Source organism: Pteropus medius, unplaced genomic scaffold (assembly GCF_902729225.1).
Source record: "Pteropus medius unplaced genomic scaffold, Ma_sr-lr_union100, whole genome shotgun sequence".
Taxonomy (NCBI): domain Eukaryota; kingdom Metazoa; phylum Chordata; class Mammalia; order Chiroptera; family Pteropodidae; genus Pteropus; species Pteropus medius.
This window is the reverse complement of record NW_024349797.1, coordinates 3,194,520-3,220,645: the sequence shown is the minus strand read 5'-3', so window position 1 is coordinate 3,220,645 and position 26,126 is coordinate 3,194,520. Positions and strand designations below refer to the sequence as shown.

The 26,126-nt window shown below is 39.9% G+C and overlaps 3 protein-coding genes and 1 pseudogene across 6 annotated transcripts in view; 3 read left to right on the top strand and 1 right to left on the bottom strand.

Moving 5' to 3' along the window:
• NEK9 (NIMA related kinase 9) overlaps positions 1-5,510 on the top strand; it is a 33,685-nt gene extending 28,175 nt beyond the window's left edge. For both annotated transcript variants that reach the window (XM_039883824.1, XM_039883823.1), the window contains exons 21-22: positions 837-1,046; positions 2,453-5,510. In XM_039883824.1, coding sequence (XP_039739758.1) covers positions 837-1,046; positions 2,453-2,575 — 333 coding nt within the window. In that variant the 3' untranslated portion in view covers positions 2,576-5,510. The remainder of the gene's footprint in view (positions 1-836; positions 1,047-2,452) is intronic.
• Positions 5,511-5,938: 428 nt separating this feature from the next.
• On the bottom strand, positions 5,939-15,104 carry ZC2HC1C (zinc finger C2HC-type containing 1C). Of its 3 annotated transcripts, none has more exons than XM_039883827.1 (3): positions 14,959-15,104; positions 12,851-14,192; positions 5,939-8,339 (listed from the first exon to the last, which is right to left on the bottom strand). In XM_039883827.1, the coding sequence occupies exons 2-3, from the start codon at positions 14,171-14,173 to the stop codon at positions 8,076-8,078; spliced, it is 1,587 nt and encodes a 528-aa protein (XP_039739761.1). In that variant the 5' UTR covers positions 14,174-14,192; positions 14,959-15,104; the 3' UTR covers positions 5,939-8,075. The 3 variants fall into 3 exon arrangements, with proteins under 3 accessions (XP_039739761.1, XP_039739760.1, XP_039739759.1); XM_039883826.1 differs by having other exon boundaries at positions 14,741-15,098; XM_039883825.1 differs by having other exon boundaries at positions 14,789-15,097.
• Positions 12,273-12,391, top strand: LOC120619811 (uncharacterized; annotated as a pseudogene).
• Positions 15,105-18,430: 3,326 nt separating the features above from the next.
• On the top strand, positions 18,431-26,086 carry ACYP1 (acylphosphatase 1). Its single transcript, XM_039883832.1, has 3 exons — positions 18,431-18,592; positions 19,009-19,106; positions 25,670-26,086. Exons 2-3 carry the CDS (start codon positions 19,017-19,019, stop codon positions 25,883-25,885), a joined length of 306 nt encoding a protein of 101 aa, XP_039739766.1. The 5' UTR covers positions 18,431-18,592; positions 19,009-19,016; the 3' UTR covers positions 25,886-26,086.
• The last annotated feature ends 40 nt before the right edge of the window (positions 26,087-26,126 follow it).

The window sequence follows — 26,126 nt, the reverse complement described above, 5'->3', positions numbered from 1 at the left end:
TAAAACTGTAAACCAGAGGTCATCAAACTTTTTCTATAAAGGTCCACACATTAATTATTTTAGGCTTTATGGACTATACAGTCTCTTTTTTAGCTATACCACTTTGACATGGTAGCACAAAAGCAGCCATAGATAATACATAATGAAAGAACTTGATTATGTTTCAATAGAAGTTTTTTTTTTTACAGAAACAGGCAGTAGGTCTAATTTGGCCTGTGGACAGGCTTATACTGACCCTTGCTATAAACAAAATACAGTAGAAGAAGGGAAAAAAATTCAGACAAGGAACATTGAAAAGCTTCCCAGAAGAGCTAATAAAACTTTTGAAACTTAAAGGTGAATGTTTTAATTCCTCTGTCAATTAGCCATCTTGACTTGTCTTGGTGATCCTGTTTACTGAACACCTCTCAAACTCTTCTGAAGTGTGCTCCACTACATTTCATAAATATTGACCCTTTGGATCACAGTGTCCTCACTGTGATCAGAAAATTTTGTTCCAAACTAAATCATGCTTTCCCCCACTTCAGCATTTATTTTCCTGTTATTCAGGAAAATAACAGTACACTTTAAAATCTTCACAAAGTCCTCCAAAACAGATGATTGTTCTTTTACCTTAGCATAACAGAGACTGAGGCATTGAGAGTTCTCTTGCCCTGTTATGTTAGAGCCAGGTGCTCTTATAATCCTGGCAGTTTTCTGTTTCTCTTGTGTTTATTTTGTGTCTATATGTTATATCTTATTACTTTAAAATCTGATAGCACTTACAGGAAATTTGGATTGGGGAGCTGTGGCATCTGGGCAGAACCTCCTATGATCTTTCTGTCTTCACTCTTCAGCCACCACAGCTGAATCCTTCAGGAACATGTGCTGGGAAGGGGACACCAGTGACTCCTACGTGTGCATGCAGCACTCTGCAGGTAGAGGTTGAGAGATTGCAGGGTCTGGTGTTAAAGTGTCTGGCTGAACAACAGAAGCTACAGCAAGAAAACCTCCAGATTTTTACTCAACTACAGAAGCTGAACAAGAAATTAGAAGGAGGGCAGCAGGTGGGCATTAAAAGAACAATTCAGTTTCTAATTTTGTTTTGAAGAATCACACAAAACAGCAAGGTCAACATAGACTTACTCCTTTACAAGTACTTACCTTTTGATGATGTGACTTTTGTAATTAACCCCAGAAGCCCTGGGTCTTGTTTAAGCACCTAGGTTGAATTATTTTTATCATCTAACTTCCATTGTTTTTTGTTAATTTTTGTTTTTCCTTTCCTTATTATGGAAAACCTTAAACATTACAGTTCAGTGAGTACCCATACATCCACCATCTAGATTCAGCAGTTGTTAACATGTTGCTATATTTGTTTCAAGTGTGTGTGGGGGGAGGTATATTTATTTATTTGTATTTTGCTAAATTCTTTTCAATAGTCTCTCCCCTCCCCAATACTTTATTACACATATCCAAAAATAAAGACATTTGTTCTCCTGGATAACCACAATACTATTATCACACTTAACAAAATTAACACATTTTAATTTTCATTCGCCACACAGTTGATTCTCAGATTTTCCCAATTTTCTCACAAAAATGTTCTTTATAACTGTTTTTATCAGAATCCAGTCAAAAATCCCACATTATATTGTTATGTCTCCTGTTTTTCTTAATCTAGAACAATTTCCTTCACCACCATCACCCTTTTTTAAGTTTCATGGCATTGACTTGAAAAAATGGGATCAGTTTAACAGAATATCCCACATTCTAGATTTGTCTTATTTTCTTAGGACATTGCTTAACTTGTTTTTTCGTTACTTGGAAATTAGACTTAAGGCTCAATTAGAGTTAAGTAAAACATTTTTGGTAAAAATTCTTCACAGGTGATGCTGCATGCATCGCTTTTATTTTTTATTTATTTTTTTGCATGCATTGTGTATAAAGAGCCATTGTGTTACTCTATACAGAGTGAACTAGGATAGGGAAATATGATTCAACCCTTGGGTTTGCCATTACCAGCTTTGTGTGTTTGGACAAATTACTTTATTTCTATGAGACCTGGTTTCTCACCTAAAAGAAAAAGGTAATACCACTCATGTATGGTTGTTTTGAGGATTAAATGAAATAATGTCTATGAAAATACTTTGGCAAATAATCCACACACTTGAGGTAAGCATGGAGAGACTGGCAGCTGTAGCTGGCAGGAGGAATGTTTTGCCTAGGGCTGTCTCAATTTTAAAACTGAGAGTTTTGAATCCCAGAAAATTATGTAGTCCTGAGCAAACCAGGACAGTTTGTCATCCTACCTGCAGTAAATGTAAAGGTGTAGACTTTCCCTAAGGTAGCATTATGAGTTTCTCGCAAAACTAGCTACAAATCTTTAGAGGTTGACACTGAAAATCTAGTTCTGAACTGCTGTGACTAGATGGCAGTATTGTTAATGTGGAACTGTGTTTTACCTGGACAGGTGGGGATGCATTCCAAAGGAACTCAAACAGCAAAGGAAGAGATGGAAATGGATGCAAAGCCTGACTTAGATTCAGATTCCTGGTGCCTCCTGGGAACAGATTCTTGTCGACCCAGCCTCTAGTCTCCTGAACCTGTATAGCCTCCAGGAAACTGGGATCCAAAGAACTTCACAGCACACTTACTGAATGCAGAGAGCGCTTTCCTGGCTTTGTTCACTTGCAGACAAGGAGCGCAAGGCGGAGGCTCTGAAGCACTTTCCACGTACACTTGGAGAGTGGCAGTGCCTATTAGATAGGATCTAGGAGTGGTTTTGTTTTGGAGAATGGAAGGGCCCTGTGGCCCTGGCTTTGTCCTCAGTGACTGCCATAGCAACAGCAGCTCTGTACCTCATCTCGTGATCCCACCTTTGAAGAGGAGACACAATGCTCACCTTAATTTTGCTGGTAGCAGCTTATATCCTATTTATCATTTTCATCATTAATTGGAAGCTGCCTTGGGAATTCAACACCAGGCATTGCACCTCTGGGTGGAGGATGGAAAAGTGTAAAGCTGGAATGGGCTAGAACCAGGCGTGGTCCATCTAGGGTCATCTGAAGAGTGGCGAAGGGTTCTGAGCCTGCTCAGGAGGCCTGAGTCCAGGAAAATATGTCCGGTGGAGTCAGTCTGGGGTTTGTTTTCAGAAAGTTCAATTACTTCGTGCAGCTAAATGCTTTAGGAGGAAAAGTAGGCTTAGATTGCTTTTCCTGTGAGGGTTAATTGAAATTTCTTCAGTGAGTAGAGAAAGAAGGGCAGGTCCCTCCTGATCACACAGCTAGAGTTTCAGGCTGTGGCCGATGCAGGGTGGGCTTTCCTAGATTTGGCAGATACCTCTAAGAGATGAGATGTCCCGTAGAGAATTGAGTCAGTGGGGCAGTAGAAATGGCCTTAAGAGAAAACCGTGAGGGAGAGAAAGCCCTCCTTTAGCTGCCTCTACTTGGTATCTTTGAGAGGGCCTACAGTGACTGAGTCTCCTGCCCATGAGGCTTCTTATGCCTCTGCCTTCATGGCTCTTAGGGTTCTAAGCTTGACATCAGCAGCCCCAACCACTCCCTTTCTGTATGTCTAGCCAGTATTTTACCCCTTTTGGTGTTTTATGAAGCCATGTCAGTGAATCTGTATCATCTTTCCTGTTTGAGTAGCCCAAAGCCAGCACCAAAACCTGGTAGTTCCTGCAGCCTAACAGAACAGGTACAACCTGCTGAGTGAAAGGAATTTGGCCAAAAGCTCCTTCTAATCCCATAGTCATTGTGTCCTGGTAGACAGAAGCAACCTATCTTTCTCAAAGAGAGAAAATGTCCTAGGAGCATTTGATGATTTTTCTTAAGGATGTGAGCTCTGTGTTTCCACCTAGCCTTATGAAAGTTTCCTATATTTTGTTTGGGTCACAGGAGCTGTCTTGATGAGCCTCATATCCTACCTCCCTAGAAAAAGCTACGTTAATTTTTGTTTCATTTTCCCTAAACCAAAGTGAATATCTGTTTAATATTTTGGAAGGACCGGTGCAATGGAAATTTTGCCATTTCCCTGAAACTGGTGATGTAAAGGCTGATGCTTGGGGAAAACCCCATGGCTGGGGATGGGCAACTCTGTTTAATGGGATCTTCTTTGGTTTGATGTTCCCATTGTTTTCTCAATTCTGGGAAGCCTAGTACAATGGTACTAATGTAATCACTGAAGCCTTTTCTTAAAATAAGGGAAGGGGCCAACCCTGGATTAAGCTACAAGTTCTGGGGACTTGGGGGTTTGCTATAAACCCTAACATGTAAGTGCAACTTTGGTTTTTTGTTTTGTTTTTTTTTTAAGGACTGACTGGCCTTTCATTCCCCTGTATCCCTCATGCTCACCATCTCAGCAGGCCTGAGAGGCAGGGTCAGTTTGGGTGTTAAATCATGAGTGTTGCTTCTGCTATGGAACTAAAGAACATGGGACGTTGCTGAGACTGTGGGATGGAAGTGAGCATTGAAGCGGGCGGTGAGAGCCCGGCTCTTGTCCAGAGGGGAGTTGTTCTCTAACAGTGGAATGCTGTGGTCGTTTTCTCTAGCATGTTCCCTTGGGAAGCCTAGGTTTGCTATTAATCTGGCTGAGAATCTAAGTTCTGTGCCTTAGAGACAATTTGCACTTTCCCAAATTGTGCCTGGGACAGCCATGTGATTTTTCCCACCAAAAAGCTATGCAAATGGAAACCAGCTCAAAGGTAGCAGCCATGCATTACGTAAAAAGTGAAAGGTGAGGCAGCAGCAGCAATGCCTTTGAATGGTTTTCTGTAGCTAATTCTCTTAAATTTTGTCCTGCTTTTCTTCTCAGTGCAGTATTAGGTGTATTTCCAGTAGTATCGCTTTCGAGTTATAGTATAACCTGAGTTACTCCTCTGCTCTGACATTGTTGCTGAAGAACTAGCTTTTTGTTAGCCAGATGTTTGAAAGATTGAGGGTGGAGTGGTTTGGCATTTCTGTTTTAAATAAACATTTAAACTCAAATCAGTGCTATGCCTCAGTCTGCGCATGGACCTTAGTCACTGGGGATAAAACACTCAGATTCTAGGCCTTCTTGAATCTTTAATTCAGTGAGTATATAAATAAATGGTCTGTAACGGAAACAATGCAAGGGACATTTGCACAGAAATAATCTTTGCTTCTTTCCAATTTCTTTTTCTTGCTAACAGAATCATTTCTGTTGATGCAGCTTTTCCCCACTAAAACTTCTAAAATATAGTGCTTTAATGCAGAGGGAGAAAGAAAATGAGCCATTAAAAGAGGAAGAAGGATCACTTCTTGTACTTACCTCCCCAGTCACTGATAATGCCAGTTTATGTTTATAAAAGTGTTTTCTCTCCAAGAGGTTGAACTGTGTTTGGTCCCCCTGGCATAGTACAGCCAAGTGACAACTCCTCTTGGCTGAGCATTTCACTAAAGTTTAAAGCGAAAGCAGCCTTAAACTCACATTTCATTTGGTTTGCCATATATTTGGAACAATTCTGGAGCGAAGATGTATTGTAAATAAATTCTTTCAAATGAGTATCCCTGGGCCTCCGAGGAATATTATTCATGATAGTGTCAGGACAAAGTGTGTTGTAGTCAGGGCTGCAAAACATGTTCCTTTCTGGTGCAAAGCCAAAAATCCTTTATTGCTTCAGTGATTAACTGTGGAAATACACATACTGATCACTAAACCTCAGAATCGTTAGGGAGAAAAACAGTATCACATCTCTGCTACCTCCTATGTCATGAAGAGTGATAAATTGATGGCAAAAAGAAAATGTTGGTCATAAGGTGCTGTGCTGCATTAAATACACTGCTGTTAAGCATTCTCAGCAGGTCTACGTACAGTTTTAAGTGAAGTGAGTTTCACCATAAGATTTTTTTTCCCACTGCTTAACCTTTTGAACTTTAAAATTTGTAATATTTACTTACATAAAAGTTTCTTGGATAAAGTAGTATAACACAAGGACAGTTACAGGCATCATTTATTTATCTGCTATTCAGGAAGAGACTTAGAAAAAACTTTTAACCTTTACCCAAAGACCAGATCAAGCTAAATTTAAAAGACTAATAGATATTCCTAATATAATCAAGGCCTAAGCATGTTGAGATTGAAGGGAACACTAGGGCATTGACTATTGTTTCATTTCTCTAGCAACACAAGAATGAATAACAGCAGCTTCCTGTGTCTATAGAAAGCACTCCCCCCATCACACCCCACACACACACATTTGTTCTTCTTGGAGGGCCCTGATCTGTGACCTCAGTAACATCATTCAGGGATTCTCAAACCCAAGTGCCCGTGGGGCCAGACAGATAAGGCAAATAGTGAAGCAGGCCAGGTGGGGCTGTGGTGACCTGAGTTGCTCCCTCCTGTCTGAAGGAGCAACTGATCCTGAACCCCACTCAATTAGTGCTATTCCAGGTTGCTGGCCTGGTGTTTCCAGAACTTAGTTTTTCAAGAGATGCTCCATATCCCAATTTTTAAATGTAAGATTATATTTTTAGTGATGTGCCAGCCAAGTACAACAACTGTGCGGCAAAGCAGTCCACAGACTACCACTTTGTGGCCTTGGCCACAGCTCATTCTGGCCATCTATTGTTTTCGCAATCAAGTGTGAAAGTGTGTACCTCATTAAACTTGCCTGAGGAATGTATATATTGGGTTAAATATCCAGTATGTCTATGTAAGTTTCCTTTAAGCAGCCAACCAAAAGCCCTATTATGTGAGAACACACTTTGCAACAATTAAGAAAAGCATAAAACAATATGTTTTTAAAATATATCATTTTTTTTCAGCCTAGTGTCCTGCAGCTTCACAGTTAAAGCCTTAAATTCACATTTCAAATTGGTCTGATCTGTTAGCCCAGCCACTCAGCAGAAGAGCTGCAAAGGAAATGGAACAAGAGTTAAGTGGCCATCTGTTGTTTAGTAAAATATGGTTTTGTCTGCCCAGGCCCCTTTGCCCAGATCAGATTGGGTGATTTTTTTTCCAGTATTTTAAGTTAATTTGAGTAATGCACTCAGAATAACCCTGATATTACCCCTATCAGACATTGCCTTATCGCTGCTCCTATTTGACAAGTCTAGGTAGGACTCATTTTATTATTTGTTTAATTTTAAATCCCCAAAACCCATTTATTGAGGGCCTGATTATAAAAGTTACTTATACTAGGCATAATTCTGCACAGAGAAAATTTAAAAGATTTGGTATCTTTTCCTTCAAAGTTGACTTTCTAAATTAGAAGTTTATTGTTGTATAATCAGTCAGGGACATGTGACACAGCAATGTCCCAGCTTTTTTTGATTTTGCTGCCTCATTTAAAAAGCCATTCAACCAACCTTCCAACCTTATTTGAAAGCAGAGTGCTAGCAGTAGGTGAAACTGAAGTTTCTTCTTTTCTTTTTTTTTGTTTTTGACATTAGAAAAGAAATGCAGAAACATAGTATGCTTTGCCCTATCCCTACCCTGCGAAGTAGATAAAGATGAAGTTCTCTTTATTATACAGTAGGGAAGGTTTGGGATACTTTGGCACCCTAATCTTACATACTCATATTGGCTTTTTGCCAGGACCATGTACCAGGCAGGTCAAGGATAGACTTCCATTTGCTTTGCAACAAAATCGTATTATCTTTTACAAGAGATACCATCTGGGTGATCCTTGGACACCAGCTCAACCTAATAAGCCAACTTCTTGCAAGAACAAGAGGAGTTAACAGGAACCACAGACATGTATGTAGAGCCAGTGGCAAGGAGGCAGAGCAAATGCAGGCACTTAACTAGCACAAACCACAAGTCAGCTTGCCAGAAGAAAGCTTTAATGTAGCCTACTTGCTACTCTTAAGTGTCTTCACCCATCAATTCTTAGGGCAATAACATAAGACACACCAGCCTGAAGTGGTAATTTAGTTGAAAGCTCAGGCTTCCTTCTGCCTCCTGCTGCTTTGCAATGAATCTGTCCTCACTGATTTCAGCTCTGCAGGCAGATTTGGGTGATGTGAAAGTTTTAGTCCTTTCTGCTTTGCATCAAATTATCCTCCCATTTACTGCTGAAGAAAAGCAGGGCTTTCTGAACTACCCAGGAGGTTTCCACTGTTGTCTGCTCAACTGTAGTGCTTCCTTGGAGGCGGAGGACGGTTCTTGATGGTCTTACACTTAGGAATGTGCCGCTCAGCCACTTTGGGAGCAAAGTGGCGGCTACAGTGAGGACACTGAATATAGTCTGGATTTTCTGCAGGCAGGATAGGAGGCAAGTCTGAGGGGTTTCCACCTTTGGCAATTACCTGCTGGACCTCTCGAGCCTGACGGAGGGTACGGATGAAAGATTCATGCTTCTGTCTCCAGTTGCTCTTCCGAGGAGGTTCAGGCTATAAGGAGAAGGAAGACTGGTCATTCAGCTTGGCATTTATCTCATCTCCTGAGTCTCCATTAGAATGACAGTAAGGAAATAAAAAGCGCGTTGATTCCCAACGTCAAAGAGAACAGGAAAGGAGCAACCGTGATAGCTAACTTGTCAGAGTGGAGGCACTTAAACTAAGGGCCTGCAAAGGGAAATAAGTACTGAGAGGCAAGCCGTTTTCTCTAGCAGAACCCTTGAGAGGTTCAGTGTTTCAAAGAACCAGGTAGTGGAAAGGGAGGAGGTGCAGAGCTGAAAATAAGTTGGACCCCAGGGCTCCTATCCTACCTCGCACATCCAAATGTTCAAAACTTCCAGAACCCTCACAGGAAAACGGGGGTTTATTCTCTGGAAAAAATTGAACTGAACAGGTTTCAGACTCAGGAAATCCAGCACAGTAAAGAAAAGGGTTAATCTTGGGGCTAAAAATGGAGATTAAGTACAAGTGTACATGATGAATTGTGGAACTGTCTCATCCTCCTTCCCCTACTTGGCTCCCAGAGCACCAAGCACATTGGTACCATCTTAGGAGACTGAAGGGTTCTCTGGATGCATTGAGCAAGCAAAAGAAAAGCCATCAGACCCTGGCTCTGGGGGACCACCATTAAAAGGCTCACTATTTAATAACCCTAATATGAAGACCTTTAGTCAACAAGCCCCACTTAAGCTTAAATATGAATAGACAGATAAGTATCACCAGATATTTAAGCTGTAACGAGAGAGCACATGAACACACACACACACTCAGGAAGCAGCAACAAGGCAGGTAGCAGAAGAAAACTTTTTAATGAAAATCCATAATATCAACAAAGGAGTATTAGAAAAGATTGTGTTCATAAAACAAGAATAATATATATATAATGAGAAAGGAACAACCAAGGAACCAGAGAGAATTATTAAAATTAAAAGTTTGATAGCTAAAAATAAAAATAGAAACATAAAATAATGTCAAGAAAATTATGCAGAATGGGAAAAAAGATCAAGATGGAAAGTCAAAAAGAAAATATTAAAAACATCAGAAAGTCAATCCAGGAAGTCCAACACCTGACCAACAGGCATTCCAAAAAGAACAGAGAAGGCAAGAGGAGGAAATTATTAAAGAAATACTACTACAAACATTCCTAGAGTTAAAGGTCACTACTCTTGAGATTGAAGTAGCCTACCAAGTATGCAACACAATCATTGTAAAATTTCAGAATAGATATTCCTTAAGCTTTTAGAAAAAGAAAAAAACCAAAATGGTTTGCTATAATGAAGCAGGAATCAAAACGGCATCAGATTTCCCAACAATAACATTGGCTATAAATGCTAGTGGGAAAATGCCTCAAAAGCTCTGACAGAAAATCATTTTCCAGCAAGAATTCTACATCTGGCCAAATCGTCAATCAGACATTAGGCTATTATATAGATATTTTCATTTATCTCGAGACAAAAAATATGCCTCCTATGCATCTTTCTTAGCATTCTTCCACAAAGCAAGGAGTAAAAGAAGAAAGAGAAAGACACAGGATGCTGGAAATAGGGGACCCGACACGAGAAGAAGCAGAGAGAGGTCCCAAGATAACAGGTCTGCTCCAGGCCTAGAGAATAACCAGTCCAGACTGGAGCGGGAGGAAAAAGAGTAGTCAGAGGGCGGCTTCCTTTTTGTTTTAAAAAAAACAAAAACAAAAAAAACCTGATGGATTATGGGAGGTGTTTGAGCATTTACAAAAATTTTAACAGGTGTCTGACATCAGACAGAAAAAAAAGATTGTAGAGATATGTAAGAAACCAAGCAAACGAAAACATGAATCAATTAACTCTAGGTGCATGTGGGCAGGGACAGAATTTGTTCACTCAACAATGAACAAAATTTGTGGTTATAATAGGGTAAAAGCTGACCACTATTTTAACCCAAAATAGTGAATCCACTACAATGGAAGGATAAGGGAAGGAAAAAGGAGGAGGAGAGGGGATATGAAAGAGAGCTTAATCACAGTGTCCATAAGCAACTCAAGAGCTAATGTACAAAATTGGTAAATCAAGAAAATAAGCATACTATTTAGAAATATGGACATGCATACCAGAAGAGTCATCTATCAGAACTAAAGACTGACTCTGGGGCCTAGATTAGGAGCTGGAGAGAGATGAGGTAGGATATTGCTGATCTGTATCATAGGTCACTTTGTACTACATGATTTAAAAAAAGTAATCAAATATTCTTTAGATTAAAATAAAATTAATTTTAAAAAGAAGAAAAAAGGCAAGTAGCTACTTGGTGATCTGACACCATTAATGATGAATAATAGGAAGAGATGTTATCAAAGGAAAAGGAAGTGTCCCTCAGGAGAGTCTTGCCGAAGCAGACAAGGCTGCAAGACAATCGGAGTGCTGGGAGATGGCATCCAGCAACCTTTCAAAGAACTGAATTATGGGAAAGTTCCTCAACTGTATAATACTTCTACTTAAATTCTTCATCGTAATGAAATTTTATCCAATTAACACAATCGCAAAGATATGGCCCCTGTGCTCAAACGCTAAAGGTCTAGTAGAGATGCAAGAGGTACAAGTATATTAAAACTTAGGTAAATATCAAAGAATATAAGAAAAATCACCTGAGTATACTAAAAGGAACGAGAGGGAGACACAAACTACTCAGTTTCCAAAGGCACAAAGCTTTGGAATAAGGCTTGAGACATTCCAAGGAGGGGAGTGCATCTCAATCCAGATCCTTTCTGCCTTGGTGCCCTCGATGCCACATATTCCCCCAAACTAGTTTCCACAAAGCAGGGGGTCTGATCTCAGAAACCCAATTCTTTTGCTTCACTGCTACTGTGTTTAGGAATTTAAGAAACACAAGGTTCTTTTAGGTTCTGGCCAGAAATAAGCCACTATAGTGGGACAGAAAATAACCCTGTGGACTAGTGGGTTGACCAGAAAGAAAACAGGAAAGAACAGAAACTGTGATCATATCATTATCTGCAAGAGCAAAATGTTGACTTCTCATTGGAAACTAGATTTCAGGGAGATTATCTCTGAACAGAAGGGACTTTCTTGTGGTGATCTCCCAAACTGTACTGAAAGAATTCTAACTGCAAATGACTTCTCCTAGCAGCCATCACATAAATGTGAGTTTTTAAAGGCCCCAGCAAATGTGTACATATACTGTAAAGAGCCAATGGACAAGAGGCGCTGGAGCAGCAGAGGAAGGTTTGGAAAGACACGAAAACATAATGATGCTAGCATTTTAGAGCTGAGTGGAGCTTTGAGATCATGTGGTCTAGGCTTTCCCAAACTTTAATCATTTGTAAACCACTTTCACTTCATCCCCCCTAACTAATTACTTAATGTTTTTCTTTAAATTCGTGATTCCTCGAAATCAGAGGCTTAATATGTTGTTATATTTTTCTAATATACCCTAAAACTACTAAGATAAAAAATGTTTGTCAGCATGCCACACTTTGAGAAGCACTCATTTACAAACCAAGCAGCATAACCTTGGCAGAGTAAGGGACTCAGGGACTCAATCTGGAGACAATCTTCTCGAGATCTGATGGTCCAAAAGTGCCTATGAAGTTCCCCTAAATTTATCATGGAAGTGTTTCAAAATCCTTACTTTTTACAGCTAGGAATGTTAACCAAAAATAAAGTCCTTTACCTTTAAGGTGTTTACACTCTAAACAGGGAGAATTCCAAACTTAATTGTGTTTTACATATTTACTTAGAAGGTATACCAAAATGAGCTAATTTTGAAAAAATAGATAATGGTCATAGGAGTGGTAATGGATCCTCATCCTGAGAGGTGGCAGAGTATGTTGCAAAGAGCAAGAAATTCTCTCAAGGTGGTAACATCCCGAAGTTTTTTTCTTTATATTTTTAATATCTTTTAATTGTCTATAGTAAACGTTTATTAGTTTTATAATCAGTCTATGGCCACGCTACCCTGAACAAGCCCGATCCCGTCTGATCTCAGAAGCTAAGCAGGGTCAGGCCTGGTTAATACTTGGATGGGAGACCACCTAGGAAGACCAGGTGCTATAGGTATAAAAAATAAAAAAAATAAGGGATTATAAACTGACAAGGTCCTTGCAATCTGTGAGGTCAACCAAGGGTTTCCTTGCCTAAATAAATAAATAAAAATAAAAAATAAATAAAAAATTATAATCCAAAGGGCACATATTTTTTAAGTCTAGATTTTGGAGTCACTCCAACCCAGATTTATATGCTGACTCTGCTATTTAAAACTGATCTCAAGCAAGTTAACCTTTCTTAGACTTAAACTTTTAAATTGATAAGTGATAATAAAATCCTCACATGGTTGTTGTGAGGGTCATTTTAAAAGCTCCTGTCACAGTGACTGGCACACAGTATTAATCAACGAATGTTAATTCTCACTTTCCCCCTATGGGACACTTGAAATTTTCCTTTAAAAAAACTGATGAGTATATAACAGGCCCTTACAAAGATCCCTGCTCAAAGTCAAATCCATAAGGCCCTTGTTACCTTGACTGAGACTGGTCCCTTCCAGTTCAAGTACTGCTCTAGCTCTGTGCCTTTGGCCCGGGCCCTGGAGGAGTCAAACACTTTCCTCCTGGAACTCTGCATCCTGCTACAGACATTGGAATGTCTCTCCAGCCTGAGCAAGAGAAACTTGCGTCCACAGTGGCTGCACTCGCCAAGTTCTGGCTCTTCAGTGGAACAGCTGGAACCTGAGGAGTCTGGTGCCTTAGACAAGCTAGAATTGCTGGTGGATCCTGGCAAAGCACTGCCTGGCGCTTCTGAAGGCTGAGAAAACTTCAACGGCCCTGCGACTTGGTCTCGAATTTTGTTATTGCTTGCCACTAGTCTTTCCCTTTTGAGCTTCTGTATTCCATAATCAGAGAACTGGAATGGACTAGAATTTTCTTGAGACCATCCCCAAGTTTCATCCTCTCCCCTGTCTCTACTGAAGACCTCCTTAGACTTGTATTCTGGGGAGAAGATAGGTTTGTACGTGGGGTTGCTATTACTTTTAACTCTCCTCCTGAGAAGTGTCATTCTCTGTAGCTCTCTTTTTTCATTTTCTTCAGCCTGTTCCTTTTCCTTCTGGATCCTTCTGAGTTCCTCCTCTGTCTTCTTGAGCTTTTCCCTCAGGAGGGTCTCTTTTCTTCGGATTTCCTCCTCTAAACTCTCCCCTGCAGCTTCTAGTCTTTGGATCTGCATCCACTCAGACCTGTTGGGCGTTACTATAGCCCTCTCCTTCTGCATGGCAACACCAATACCAATCACAGATGAATTCACCCAGTTCCTAGGACCAAAGCTGCTGTATGAAAACCCTCTTGGCTCAGGGGGTCGTGGAGAGGCATTCTGGTCCCCATCTGTGCCAGCCTCACCTGTACTATGAGACTTCCGATGGAATATGGGTTTCAGCGGATATGCCCGGTCCACTCCAAATTGCTTCTTTGTAAACGGAATGAATTCCTGGTTATTTGCTTTGGGATACCAGGACTGAGGGCCTGATGAATAAAACAAACCCTTTGCTTGGACCTGGAGATTACTACTTGGATCTTGTGGGCTGATTCCAGCACACTGGGGATAGAAGGAGCTCAGGGCTTTTGTGCAGGTATTCCATTTGGAGTGAGTGTACAGATTATCCATCACCAGCTCTTTGTTGCTCAAATGCTTCTGCTGGGAATTGTTCCTCAGGTGCCCCATCGAGGACCGCTGGGAAGCGCCACCTTTTTCATAAGAGTCTTGCTTAGCTGAGTGGAGCTCTGGAGCATCTGTTTCATTATATGGGAACATAACGCCCACAGGCAGGGATGGTGCCAACTGGAGACCAGCCATTCAGAGCCTGGACTGAAGCCTAGGAAAGATTTAAACGAGATATGTGTGAGAAGTTTGTCTGAGGTTCACCCTAGTTGCTAAAGTAAACTTTCTACATTTGTCCTACCCATTTTCCTTTGAACTTTTTAGAGACAGTGATACTGGGTCTGCCAGAGATCTTGTTCAATAAGCATTTGGTGAGTGCTTATTATGTCCTGGGAGTGCTTATTAGGTCCTGAAGATAGAAAAACGAATGTGATACAAGCGTTCCTGCCACCTCCCTTTCCTTTATATCAGTACCAGCCTCTGCCATACAAAGTGATGCTCCTGCCATACACAGCATACTCTGTAGTAGGTGGAAAGAGCTACCGGAAAGAGATATTGGATTGGAAGTCGGGTTTAAGCACAAGCAACTTCCCCTTACTGACTCCAGTTGCTTTACCCGTTAACTGAGGGGTGTGAGAAAACTGTAGCCTAGAGGTAAGTGTCAGGGATTCCCTCCTGCTGGAACCGTGCCTGACTCCAGGGAGCCCAGAGTCTGCCCAGGACCTGGTACAGGTGCCTATCAAACCCTCACCCAAGGAGTACCTGCGGCGCAGAAGGAGGGAGGTCTGTAACCTGAGAAGAGGGGCCCACCTGATCTGGCTGCGGCGAGTTTGAGATCCGGAACGCGGAAGTCACGTTCTGTCCTGGAGGGTCAGCAGGGGGACCCCCCCTTGGAGACTCCGCTTTTGGGGACGAGCCCTCGCTTTCCCGTCCATCGGGTCCCTAGGAGGTCGCGGTGCTGACCCCATGTCTCCCCGTACCTGAGGCTCTCGGGGACAACTCCTGCTCAGGGAGAACTCCAGGACTTAGTTTTTCCAACCAGACCCCCGCCCCCGCTACAAACCAACTGCCGGTGGCGCAGGCGCTTTCAGCTGGCCCCAGTTATTCCCGTTGCCTGGAAACGGGAGCGCGTGCGCGCCCAGCCCCACCTTTCGCCGCGATGTCGCCAGGGAAGCACGCACAGGCGCAGTCCGCACGCTCTCCGGAGCAGCCCAGGGGCGGGTGCGGTCCGCCAGGCGCTCGACCCAGTGTCCCGCCAACTCAGCTCCGTCCATCTCTGCCCTTGGGGAACGGGGAGGCGGGCGGGGGCGACAGGAGAGGCTTCTCTAGGGTTCCATGACGGAACTTGTGTATTTTTTGAGAACGGTGACCCTGGACTCTGGGGTGTGCCCTTCTCTGGCAAAGGACGGAGTCCCTAGATGTGCCCTCGAGTCATTCTGCCACAGGATTCCGATGTCCGCCCACTTAGCCGGAGTGATCCTGCTGATAGCCTTTCTTACCATGCGGGCCCCAGGTATGGCTACCTACTATCTCTGCGTGCTTTTCCAATAGTTTGGAGCTTGCGGTCAATTTTTAGCAACTCGGCTAGGTTTTGCTACGCAGTATCTTTCTGGGTAGATTTGTAGCCAATCTAATTATTTTGATATAGTGTTTTACTCTCACGTGGTAACTCTGGCAGTCTCTTCTTAGGGCCCAAGAATGACTCAACCAAATGTAATGATAATAAAGTAAACTACCAAATCGAAAATAATCAGTATAACCTGATTTCAACAGAAAATGATACTCTATGGTTTGTTAACATCAGAAAGGTTTATTTGCCTTCATGCTTCAGTTCTTTTGTGTAAGCCGTTTGGAACAGGCAACTGACTTTTTTCCTGTAATTACTTAAAAGATTCATGCACATGGAAATAATATAGACAGCAGTAGTCGGTGTGAATGCTTCAACATGTCATATTACAGCTTTTACATATTACAAAGAAATTCCTTGGTGAGCCCTCCAGGGTATTTTAAATTTTTATTTCTTGTTTTATTTTTTCCTAGTTTACACTTTACTGCCTTCTCTATAGTATATGCAGTTCCAGACAATTCCCACTCTTATTAAGGTTCCAATTATCTCAGCAATCGGGCATGCCTGTCATCAACTCTTACAGCTCCTTTCCAGTCTGGCAGAATTTCCTAGAGTGCCTCCCTCCATCTTGACTTCCTTCCTGTTTTTGAGGAAGAAGAATCTTTCTCTTTCTAGAAGTTCTCTTGAATTAGCCCCTTTACAGACCTTCCAGGAATGGACTCCATCACTTTACCCCTCCATCTTGTTAACTTCGAGTTGTATCTGGCTATATACTCATTAGTTTTAAAATATACTTAACTTCCCCCTGCAAAACAAATCCCATTTCCCTTGACCTGCTGCCTCTTATGGTAAGGTCCCATTTATTTCCCTTTTCTCCATGAGACTTCTTAGCAGAAAACTTTATGTTTGCTGCCTCCACTTCCACATCTCCCCCTCTGTCCAGTCCATTGTGATGTGGTTTCCACGCTTTCCACATTATATTTTTATTCATTCATTTTTAAAGCCTGTGCACCTGGTACTCCTAGGTGGTCTCCCATCCAAGTACTAACTAGGCCTGACCCTATTTAGCTTCCGAGATCAGATGAGATCTGGTGTGTTCAGGTTGGCATGGCCATAGTGCACTTTCTTTAAATGCCAGGCTACCAGTGACCTTCCAATAACCAAAGACAAAAGCTGCTACCTCTTCAGCCTACTCATCTGACATTACTGATTTCTCACTTTCTTTGAACTCTCTTCTCACTCGCTCCTGTGCCTGCTTGGTTTCTTCTTTCATGTCCTTGCTATGTCTTCTTCCAGGCCTCTGGCATTTATGTCTTTTCCTTACTTGTCCCCCAAATTTAGGTATTCTTCAAAGCATTCTTATTTTTTCTATATATGCAGTTCCAGACATTCTCTTCCTTAGTGGTTACAACCAAAGGCTGAAGTTTCAGGTCTCACCTATGTTTAAATGATATCTAGCTTAGCTCTCTCTCTCTCAAATTTCCAGCTGCCCATTTAGTTCCTCAGGAACCCCAAACTCAGTGTAACAGAAAACAAACTCATGATCATCTCCCAATTCCCCCAACCCACTTCTCCAGTGTTCCCTCTCATGCTGAAAACATCAGTCACCTATTCCTCCCTCTTTGTCACCCTTTCCCTCTAACTGGTCTGCAAGATTTGTTGAATTTACTCTATGGCGTCTCTTATATACAACTCCTCCGTTACCTTTCTACTGCCCTGGGTGAGTTCTTCCTCATTTCTCATTGGGACAGTATGCATCACTCTCCTAACTGCTACTCTTGCCTTCAACATTTACTCCTCAAGCCCATCCTTTGTGCTGCCGCCAGAATAATTATCCTAAATATGTCCGATCCTATTCCCCTACCCATGGCTTCTACTTTACCTATAGATAAAGTTGAAATGTGTGATTTAACATGATATTTCAACCTGCCAGATTAGATCCAGCCTACCTTTCCAGTCCTGCCTCCCCAGAGTATCCCAGTGAATCTCAACCCTGGCTATGCTTTAGCACTACCTAGAAAGCAATTTCTGGGGGTGAGCCCTGAGTATTGGCATTTTTAAAAGCTTCCCGCAAGGTCCTAATATGTAGCCAAGGTTGAGAACTCCCAGTCTAGCCACACCTGACTACTTGCACTTTCTTATCTTAGTACTACCTTACCCCAAGCTCCACATACTGGCAGGTGGTAGCACATAGCATTTATGAGAGTGGGCTCTGTACTCAGACTGCCTGCAATTAAATCTCAGCTCTATCACTGGTTGTAACTGTGTAACCTTAGATACTATGGTGTTTCCTCTAATGTTTTCCCAATGCTCTTAGAATGAATCTCTTTGCTCCTTTGTGCTCTCATATTTTCTGTTCTTGTTATAGCACAAGACTGGCTCATGAGCTCTCAATGGATGTTCATGGAATTTAATTAGCATGTTGTACATTGTATTGTCATTGTTTGCATGCATATGTCTCTTCCACTAAATAAAAAACTCTTTGAGGACAAAGATATATATCATTCATCTTTGTATGTCCTGCAATGTTCCATATATAGTAGACACCCAATAGGTTTTTAATTCTAGAGAAACTAGTTTTTTTAAAATGAATTTTAGAGGAAGAAATAACAGCCATGTATGCTCTTTCGCATGATCTTCAAATACTGCCAAGCGTAATATTCAATTCAGCTTCCTCTCCCAACCTCGACCCCCGAATTCAAATGCTTCTTCGTCTATGTCTTTCTTCCCACGAGAAAATGAGAAAAAGGGTGTGCTTGGTGACTGCGAAAGGGTAAGGGCTGGGTCTATAGAGTTTTAGCTGAGATCGTGGACTGATTCCCAACCGGAGGCTCGAGAGCCTCCCAGACAACCGAGTCCCGAAATCCCACCCTTTGGGCGGGCTTTGGGCTGAGCTCACCGTCCCTGATTGGTTAACGGACGTGATGGGCATGCGAAACAACGAAGGAGCAGCCGCGCTCTGAGCTTCCGGGCGCGGCGGTTACGCGACCTGGGAAACCGTTGGCGCGGTAGTCTCCAGCGGAGTCTGGGACTACTGAGAGGACCAGGTGGGTGAACCTGGGACGGGCCTGAGGCGTGCCTATCAGTTCAGTTAGCCCTAAAATGTTGGTAGAACTGGATTCTGGCGGTTGAGTGGAAGCTAGGAAGAGGAAGGGATGGAGAGGGAGTGGGACCGGTGTTGGGAGGTAATAGGATAAACAGGTAATTGTCCCAAAAGAGGGCTCTGTGGGCAGTTGCAACCCAAAGCTCACTTGCCCAGGTGTCTTCCTGTGACGTCACACACATGTCCACTGACGATACTCTGAAATTCAGGGACCTTAAGGTCAGGGAGAGGTCGCAGTGGTTAAGGATGGAGAAGTATGGGTGTATTGAAAGGACATGAAAAATGTCCTTTCTGCCACAGGGGGTCCTGGAATAGGGTAAAGAGTCCCGTTTACTTTTCTGCTTTCCTGGTTTGTGACAGGTGTGAGCATGAGCATGGCAGAAGGGGACACCCTGATATCAGTGGATTATGAAATTTTTGGGAAGGTGCAAGGAGTGTTTTTCCGCAAATACACTCAGGTATGTGGCCTCTAGGCTTTGGGAAGATGCCTAGATTATGTGCATGAGAGCAAGAGACACGTTTTTGACAAATGTGCTTTAGGAGAGGTTGGCTATTTGGTAGCTGCATGGCAAAGATGTGGTTTGTAGAGCCATGGGTCTGAAAATGCTTTGCAATGGGTAAAATACAATGTAAATGACAAATTCATCTGCTATTTGTCTTTTCTAACAGTGGTATATTAATCTTCCAAGGGGGATTAGAGGGCTTCACTAGTTCTCCCTTATTATGGCATCATCAAACCACAATTCTTGTAGGAAAGCTAACAAGGAGATGGCATTTAGATGAACTCATGACATTTGTGTAATTTATGTAATTGCTTCCAAAGAAGCGGCTGCATTTTCTTCAGACCTCTGCCACTCTTCAACCTTCCCCCATTCCCCTCCTTAATTCATTTCTACTCGTTTTGATTTTGAACGAAGAATTGCCTTTTCCAGCTGAAGCTTTTCTAATGAAAATACTTAATCCATTCCAAGATAAGTAATGATAACACTGAACATGGAGTCTGCTTTTCCTACTAGAGTACTAGGGAGTAATTGAGGGGATGAACAAACTATTGACAGCCTCTACCTCTGCCTTAATGTCATTAATCTTCCCTCAACACTCACACACAAATGCAATCTCAATTTCCCTTCTGTCTTCTGTAGGGGAATATCGGGTTTTTGCCTGCCCAGTGTATCTCCAGCCTCAAAGATAAAGAGTTCAGACTGCAGAACTTTCCAAGTGTCACATTCCTTGCACTGTGGTACTTAAAATTCAACCCAAATCTTTGAAATATGAATGTTAAATGTCACTTTTTCCCCAATTACTTGCAAATCATTTCCTCCTGTTTCACACTGATGTAAGAAGTACCTGTTGAAAAAAGGAATTGTTAAAAGTCATAGCAGAAGAGCTATGTTCCAGTTAGCTTTGCCACCAATTATGCAGGATAAGTTCCTATGATATAGTAAATGGAAGTGACATCTTCAAAGATTAATTAAAGTTGTTGAAGGAAAAGGACCAGATGCTAATATAGGCCATTTTTCTCTACTGCTGTTCCCGCTCCCCAACTTAGAGACAATAACAGAATGGAAAATGCCATCTTTTTCTCCCTTAATTAGACTTGTAGCTTATTCTTATAATCATTTCCCTTAATTAGACTTGTAGCTTATTCTTATAATCATTTCCCTTAATTAGACTTGTAGCTTATTCTTATAATCTACTTATAATCATTTAAATATATGTTCATTTTAACAATTGTTTTTGGTTGCATGTTGATATCATCTAGCCTCTTAATGAAATTCCATCACTCCTAGAATGAGTAATGAGAATACTCGAAGGGACTTTTTTTTAAGCTGGAATATAATTTACATCCCATAAAATTCACCTTTTTAAAATATATAGTTCAATGGGTTTTAGTATGTTCACAAAGTCATGCACTACTTTCAAAACATTTCATCACCCCATAAGAAACTGCATACCCATTAGCACTCACCTCTTATCCTTCTGGCCCTGGTAATCACTAACCCCATTTTTGTCTCTATGGATTTGTCTGTTCTGGACATTTAATGTAAATAAAATCATACAATATGTGTCCTTTTGTATTTAGTGTCTTTCAGTTAACCTAATGTTTTCAAGGTTCATTCATATTGCAGCATATCAGTACTTCATTCCTTTTTATGGCTAAATATTCCATTGTACGGATATGTCACGTTTTATATATCCATCATCAATTGATGGACATTTAGGTTGTTTTCACTTTCTAGTTATTATGAATAATGATGCTGTGAACATTTATGCACTTGTTTTTATGCAGACATTGTTTTCAGTTCCCTTGGGTTATATATATCTACGAGTAGATTGTTGTTAGGTCATGTGGTAAACTCTATAACTTTTTGAGAAACTGCAAAACTATTTTCCAAAGCAGCTGCATCATTTCACATTCCCACTAATGATATATGAGAATTCCAGTTTCTCCAGATCTTTGCCAACAATTGTTATTGTCTGTCTTTTTTATTAGAAACATCCTAGTGTGTGAAGTTTTATCTCATTGTGATTTTTTGTTTTGTTTTGAAGTATCAACAATTTTAAAAGGATTAAAGTCATACAAACACGTTCTCCGACCACAATGGACCTAAACTACACATCAGTAACAGAAAGATAACTGGAAAATCTCCAAATATGTGGAAATTATATATATTTTTTAAAATTGTAGTAAAATATACATAATGCAGAATTTATCATTTTAACCATTTAAGTATATTTACATTGTTGTGCTACTATCACCACTGTCCAGCCACAGAACTCTTTTCATCTTGCAAAACTGAAACTCCGAAAATTTAAACTCTGAATAATTCCTAATTCCCTCCAGCCTCAGGCAATCACAGTTCTACTGTCGGTCTATAAATGTGACTACTCTAGGTACCTAATAAAATGGAATTATACAGTGGTTGTCCTTCTGTGACTGCCTTATTTCACTAGCATAATGTCCCAGAGGACTATCCATGTTGTAGCATGTGTCTGAATTTCTTTCCTTTTTAAAGGTTAATAATATTCCAGTGTATATATTTATACCCTCATTGTGGTTTTGTTTGCCTTTGCCTAATGGCTAATGATGAACACCTTTTCATGTGCTTACTGGCACATGAAAAAAAGATATTACATATCTCCTTTGGAGCAATGTCTATTCATATCCTTTGCCCATTTTTTAATTGAGTTATTTATCTTATTATTGAATTATAAGAATTTTTATATATTCTGAATACTAGTCCCTTATTACTTACATTATTTGCAAATATTTCTCCTGAGAATTTTCTTTTCACTTTCTTGATGAAAACTCTGAAGCCCAAAAGTTTTTAATATTGATGAAGTCAAATTTGTCTATTTTTTTCATTTGTTGCTTGTGTTTTTAGTGTTATATCTGAGAAACCATTGCCTAATCCAAAGTCTTGAAGGTTCATGCTTGTATTTTCTTCTAAAACTTTTTTCAAAGGCTTTTATAGTCTTTGGTCTAGGTTCAGTTAATTTTTTATGTGGTGTGAGGTGAGGAGTCCAGCTTTATGCTTTTGCATGTGGATATCCAGTTGTCCTAGCACTGTTTGTTGAAAAGACTATTATTTCCCCCATTTAATTGTCATAGCACTCTTGTCAAAAATCAATTGACCATAAATGTAAGGGTTTATTTCTGGACTCCAGTTTTGTTCCATTGATCTGTATATCTGCCCTTATGCCAGTACCACACTGTCTTGATTACTGTAGCTTTGTAGTAAATTTTGAAATCAGGATATGTGAATCTTTCAACTTTGTTCTTTTTAAAGATTATTTTTAGGTGTTCTGGGTCCCTTATGTTTCCATGTGAACTTTAGAATCAGTTTGTCAGTTTCTGCAAAGAAGGTGGATGGGATTTTGATAGAGATTGCATAGAATCTACAGATCAATTTAGAGAGTATTGTCATCTTAATAATGTTTTCCAATCCGTGAACATGGGATGTCTTTTCATTTATTTAGATCTTCTTTCACTTCTTTCAACAGTGTTTTATATTTTTTTGTATAAGTCTTGCATTTCTTTTTAAAAATTTATTCTTAAGAATTTTATTTTCGATTCTGTTATAAATGGAATTGTTTCCTTAATTCCATTTTTGATTGTTCATTGCTAGTGTATAGAAACACAATTGACTTTTGTATATCCATCTTGTATCCTGTAACCATGTGAACTTGTTTTTTAGTTCTAGAGTAGAGATAGTTTTACGTTTCCCTTTCTACTCTGAATGCCTCTCTTTCTTTTTTCCTGCTGTGGCTGGAACCTCTAGTAAAATATTGAGTAGAAGTTGTGAGAGCAGATATCCTTGTCTTGCTCCTGATCGTAGAGCAAAAGCTTTTAGTCTTTCACCTTTAGGTGTAATGTTAGCTGTAGATTTTTCACAGATGCCTTTTTTCAGGTTGAGCAAGGTCCCTTCTGTTTCTAGTTTGTTGAGGTTTTTATCATAAAAAGATGTTGGATTTTGTCAAAAGCTTTTTCTTCTTCTATTGAGATGATCATCTGGTTTCTGTTTTATTTATTAATGTGGTGTGTGTTGATTTTTGTATGTTGAACCAACCTCGCGTTGTGCAGCTAAGTCCCAGTTTTTTATAGTGTATAATCCTTTTTATGTGTTGCTGGATTTGGTTCACTCATATTTTGTTGAGGAGTTTTGCATCAGTATTCACAAGGGATATTCATCTTTAGTTTCCTTGTGATGTCTGTCTTTCTCTAGTTTTGATATGAGGGTAATACCGGCGTAATAGAACGATTTGGGAAGAGTTTCTTTCTCCTCTGTTTTTTGGAAGCATTTGTGAAGAATTAGTGAAAAATTCTTCTTTAAACCTTTGGTAGAATTCACCTATGAAGCCATCTAGTCCTAGGCTTTTCTTTGTGGGAAGTTTTTGATTACTAATTCAATCTCTTTATTTGTGTAAATCTATTCAGATTTCCTGTTCTTGATTCAGTTTGTGTGGTTTGAGTCTTTCTAGGAATCCCATTCTCTCTTTTTATCTAAGTTATCTAATTTGTTGGCATACAATTGTTCATAGTAATCCTTTTTATTTTTTGTAAGGTTGATGGTAATGGTCCCTCTTTCATTTCTGATTGTAATAATTTGAGCTTTTTTTTTATCAGTCTAGCTAAAAGTTTAACAGTTTTGTTGATCATTTTAAAGAACTTTTGGTTTTATCAATTTTCTCTTTTTCTCTTCTCTATTTTATTAACTCCTGCTCTAATCCATTATTTCCTTCTTTCTGCTTCTTTAGGTTTGGTTTACTCTTCTTTTTCTGGTTTCCTGGGGTAGAGTTTAGGTTATTGATTTGAGGGGATTTCCTTTTTAGATTGAGGCTAGAGTTGGTAATTATATTTTAAAAAATATTTCCAGAATATGATTATTAGGGAGAGTTAACTTTTTGAAATTTTCTTAGGAAAAAATGCTGTTTACTTGTTTAGATAGTAAAAACTGAACATGAGTCAGCAACATTATGCTATCATTTAAAAAATGAGAACAGAATCAAGTGCACAAATAAAACGTGTAGGAAATTCCCATTCTCAGCACCTAAGTTGGGAGGGTCTTGTTCACTTTCAGTTCAAATAAATCACATTGCAATTTAAACATTTATTTGACTGTTACAGCCTCTTGCTCAAAACTCAACACCATCATTCTTACAGCCAGTTACCATATAAGGTAACTAAAACTAAGGCTAGCCAACCACCCCAGGTTAATTTGAAGCAAAAGAGTGCAATTGTTATACAAAGTAAGTTCATGTGTAGTCTTCCTCAAAATTTGTTCTCTGCATTCTTTTTTTTAATGCCATCTTCCCCACTTAATGCATGCTGTAGGTATCCCTTATTTTTCTTCATTCCTTTCTTCTGTGTCCCTTATACTGTTATTAATTTGACTGCAGTCTATTTTGCTCATTATGCATAATGGCTGTGCTTTGAACATAATGATTTGATGGATACTTCATTTCCTCATTAAACATGGTTTTGCTATGCATAACATTTTCTTTGGCCAACTCTAATAATTTCCCACATTTACTAGGTCACTACTCTGGCATGTGAACATACAGTCATGTCAACTCCATTTTCTTTTGTAATCCACTCCTTCTATTTAGATAGGTTACTTTAACGATAACTTTTGTAATATCCTTACTTGGACATTTTACAACAATAACATTACCTCTAAAATATTGGTACCTTTCCAAATTTCCAGTGATTCCACAGTTTAATGATTTACAGGAAAGAACATTGGAAAGGCTAAGAAAAGAGCAGCTCTAATGATTAGATGGTCTTCATAAGTTTATTCAACTTTAAAGGATGTGATTATTTAGACAGAAGAAAAGAAAGTCAAGTGAAAATCTAATAGTTATGCAGTCTCATGAAAATTTCATATTCAGAGGTTGATCACCAGATGCTTTTTCCTTCACTAGGAGGATGACAGAGTGGGCTTTCAATGCGACATAAAGACCGTGATGCAACATAAAGACTGTCTCTACAAGTGAGAACAATGGAATGAGTTGCCCAGGAAATAGTGAAATAACTCTAATGATCTTTAAAGATGTAATGAACACTCATTCATCTGGATTTATTTAAGTGTGTCCCTGGTTAAAGACACAGAGAAGGATCAGATAACTTCATGCTTTTTCTATTTAATTTACCCAATAGATTCTTGATTGGGAGAAGGGAAAATGAGCAAGATGCAGCCCAGTATCCTAACAACAATTAGCCTAAGGAAATCATTTTGAAAGCTTCTCATTTTGTCTGAAATATTTACTATTTAACCAAATTGACAAATCGTGAAAAGTTCTATGGTAGATGAAGGAAATGGAGTCAAGTGGCCAACACTTCATATTAAGATCAACAGTGAGATTCTTGCTGTTGTTCTGTTTTGACTGTTCTGGACAATATCAAATTAGTTTCAGTGGCTTGATTCTAGGTTAAGATTCTGGCAACAGATTGTATTCTTACTTTGTTTTGTTCAATCTCACTGGATTTCTCACTCTTGTTTTTTTTTCTTACCCTTAGGCTGAGGGTAAAAAGCTGGGATTGGTAGGCTGGGTCCAGAACACTGACCAGGGCACAGTGCAAGGACAGTTGCAAGGTCCCATCTCCAAAGTGCGTCATATGCAGGAATGGCTTGAGAAAAAAGGAAGTCCCAAATCGCACATCGACAGAGCAAACTTCAACAACGAGAAAGTCATCTTAAAGTTGGATTATTCAGATTTCCAAATTGTGAAATAATGACCTGAATTTAAAATTTCAAGATAAACTCAATGGTTTTGTTTTATATTGTTAATAGAATTATTTTGTGTTCAACATTAGAAGAATTTGTCAGTAAGTTATTTTAGTATCAGATACTTGAATATTACTGTGTATTATATGTATGATGGAAGGATTACAACTGTATACAATTCTAATTAATAAAAACACATTAGAATCTTCTGTGTAGGGTTCTTTGGTGAACTTCATTTTGGGCAAAATA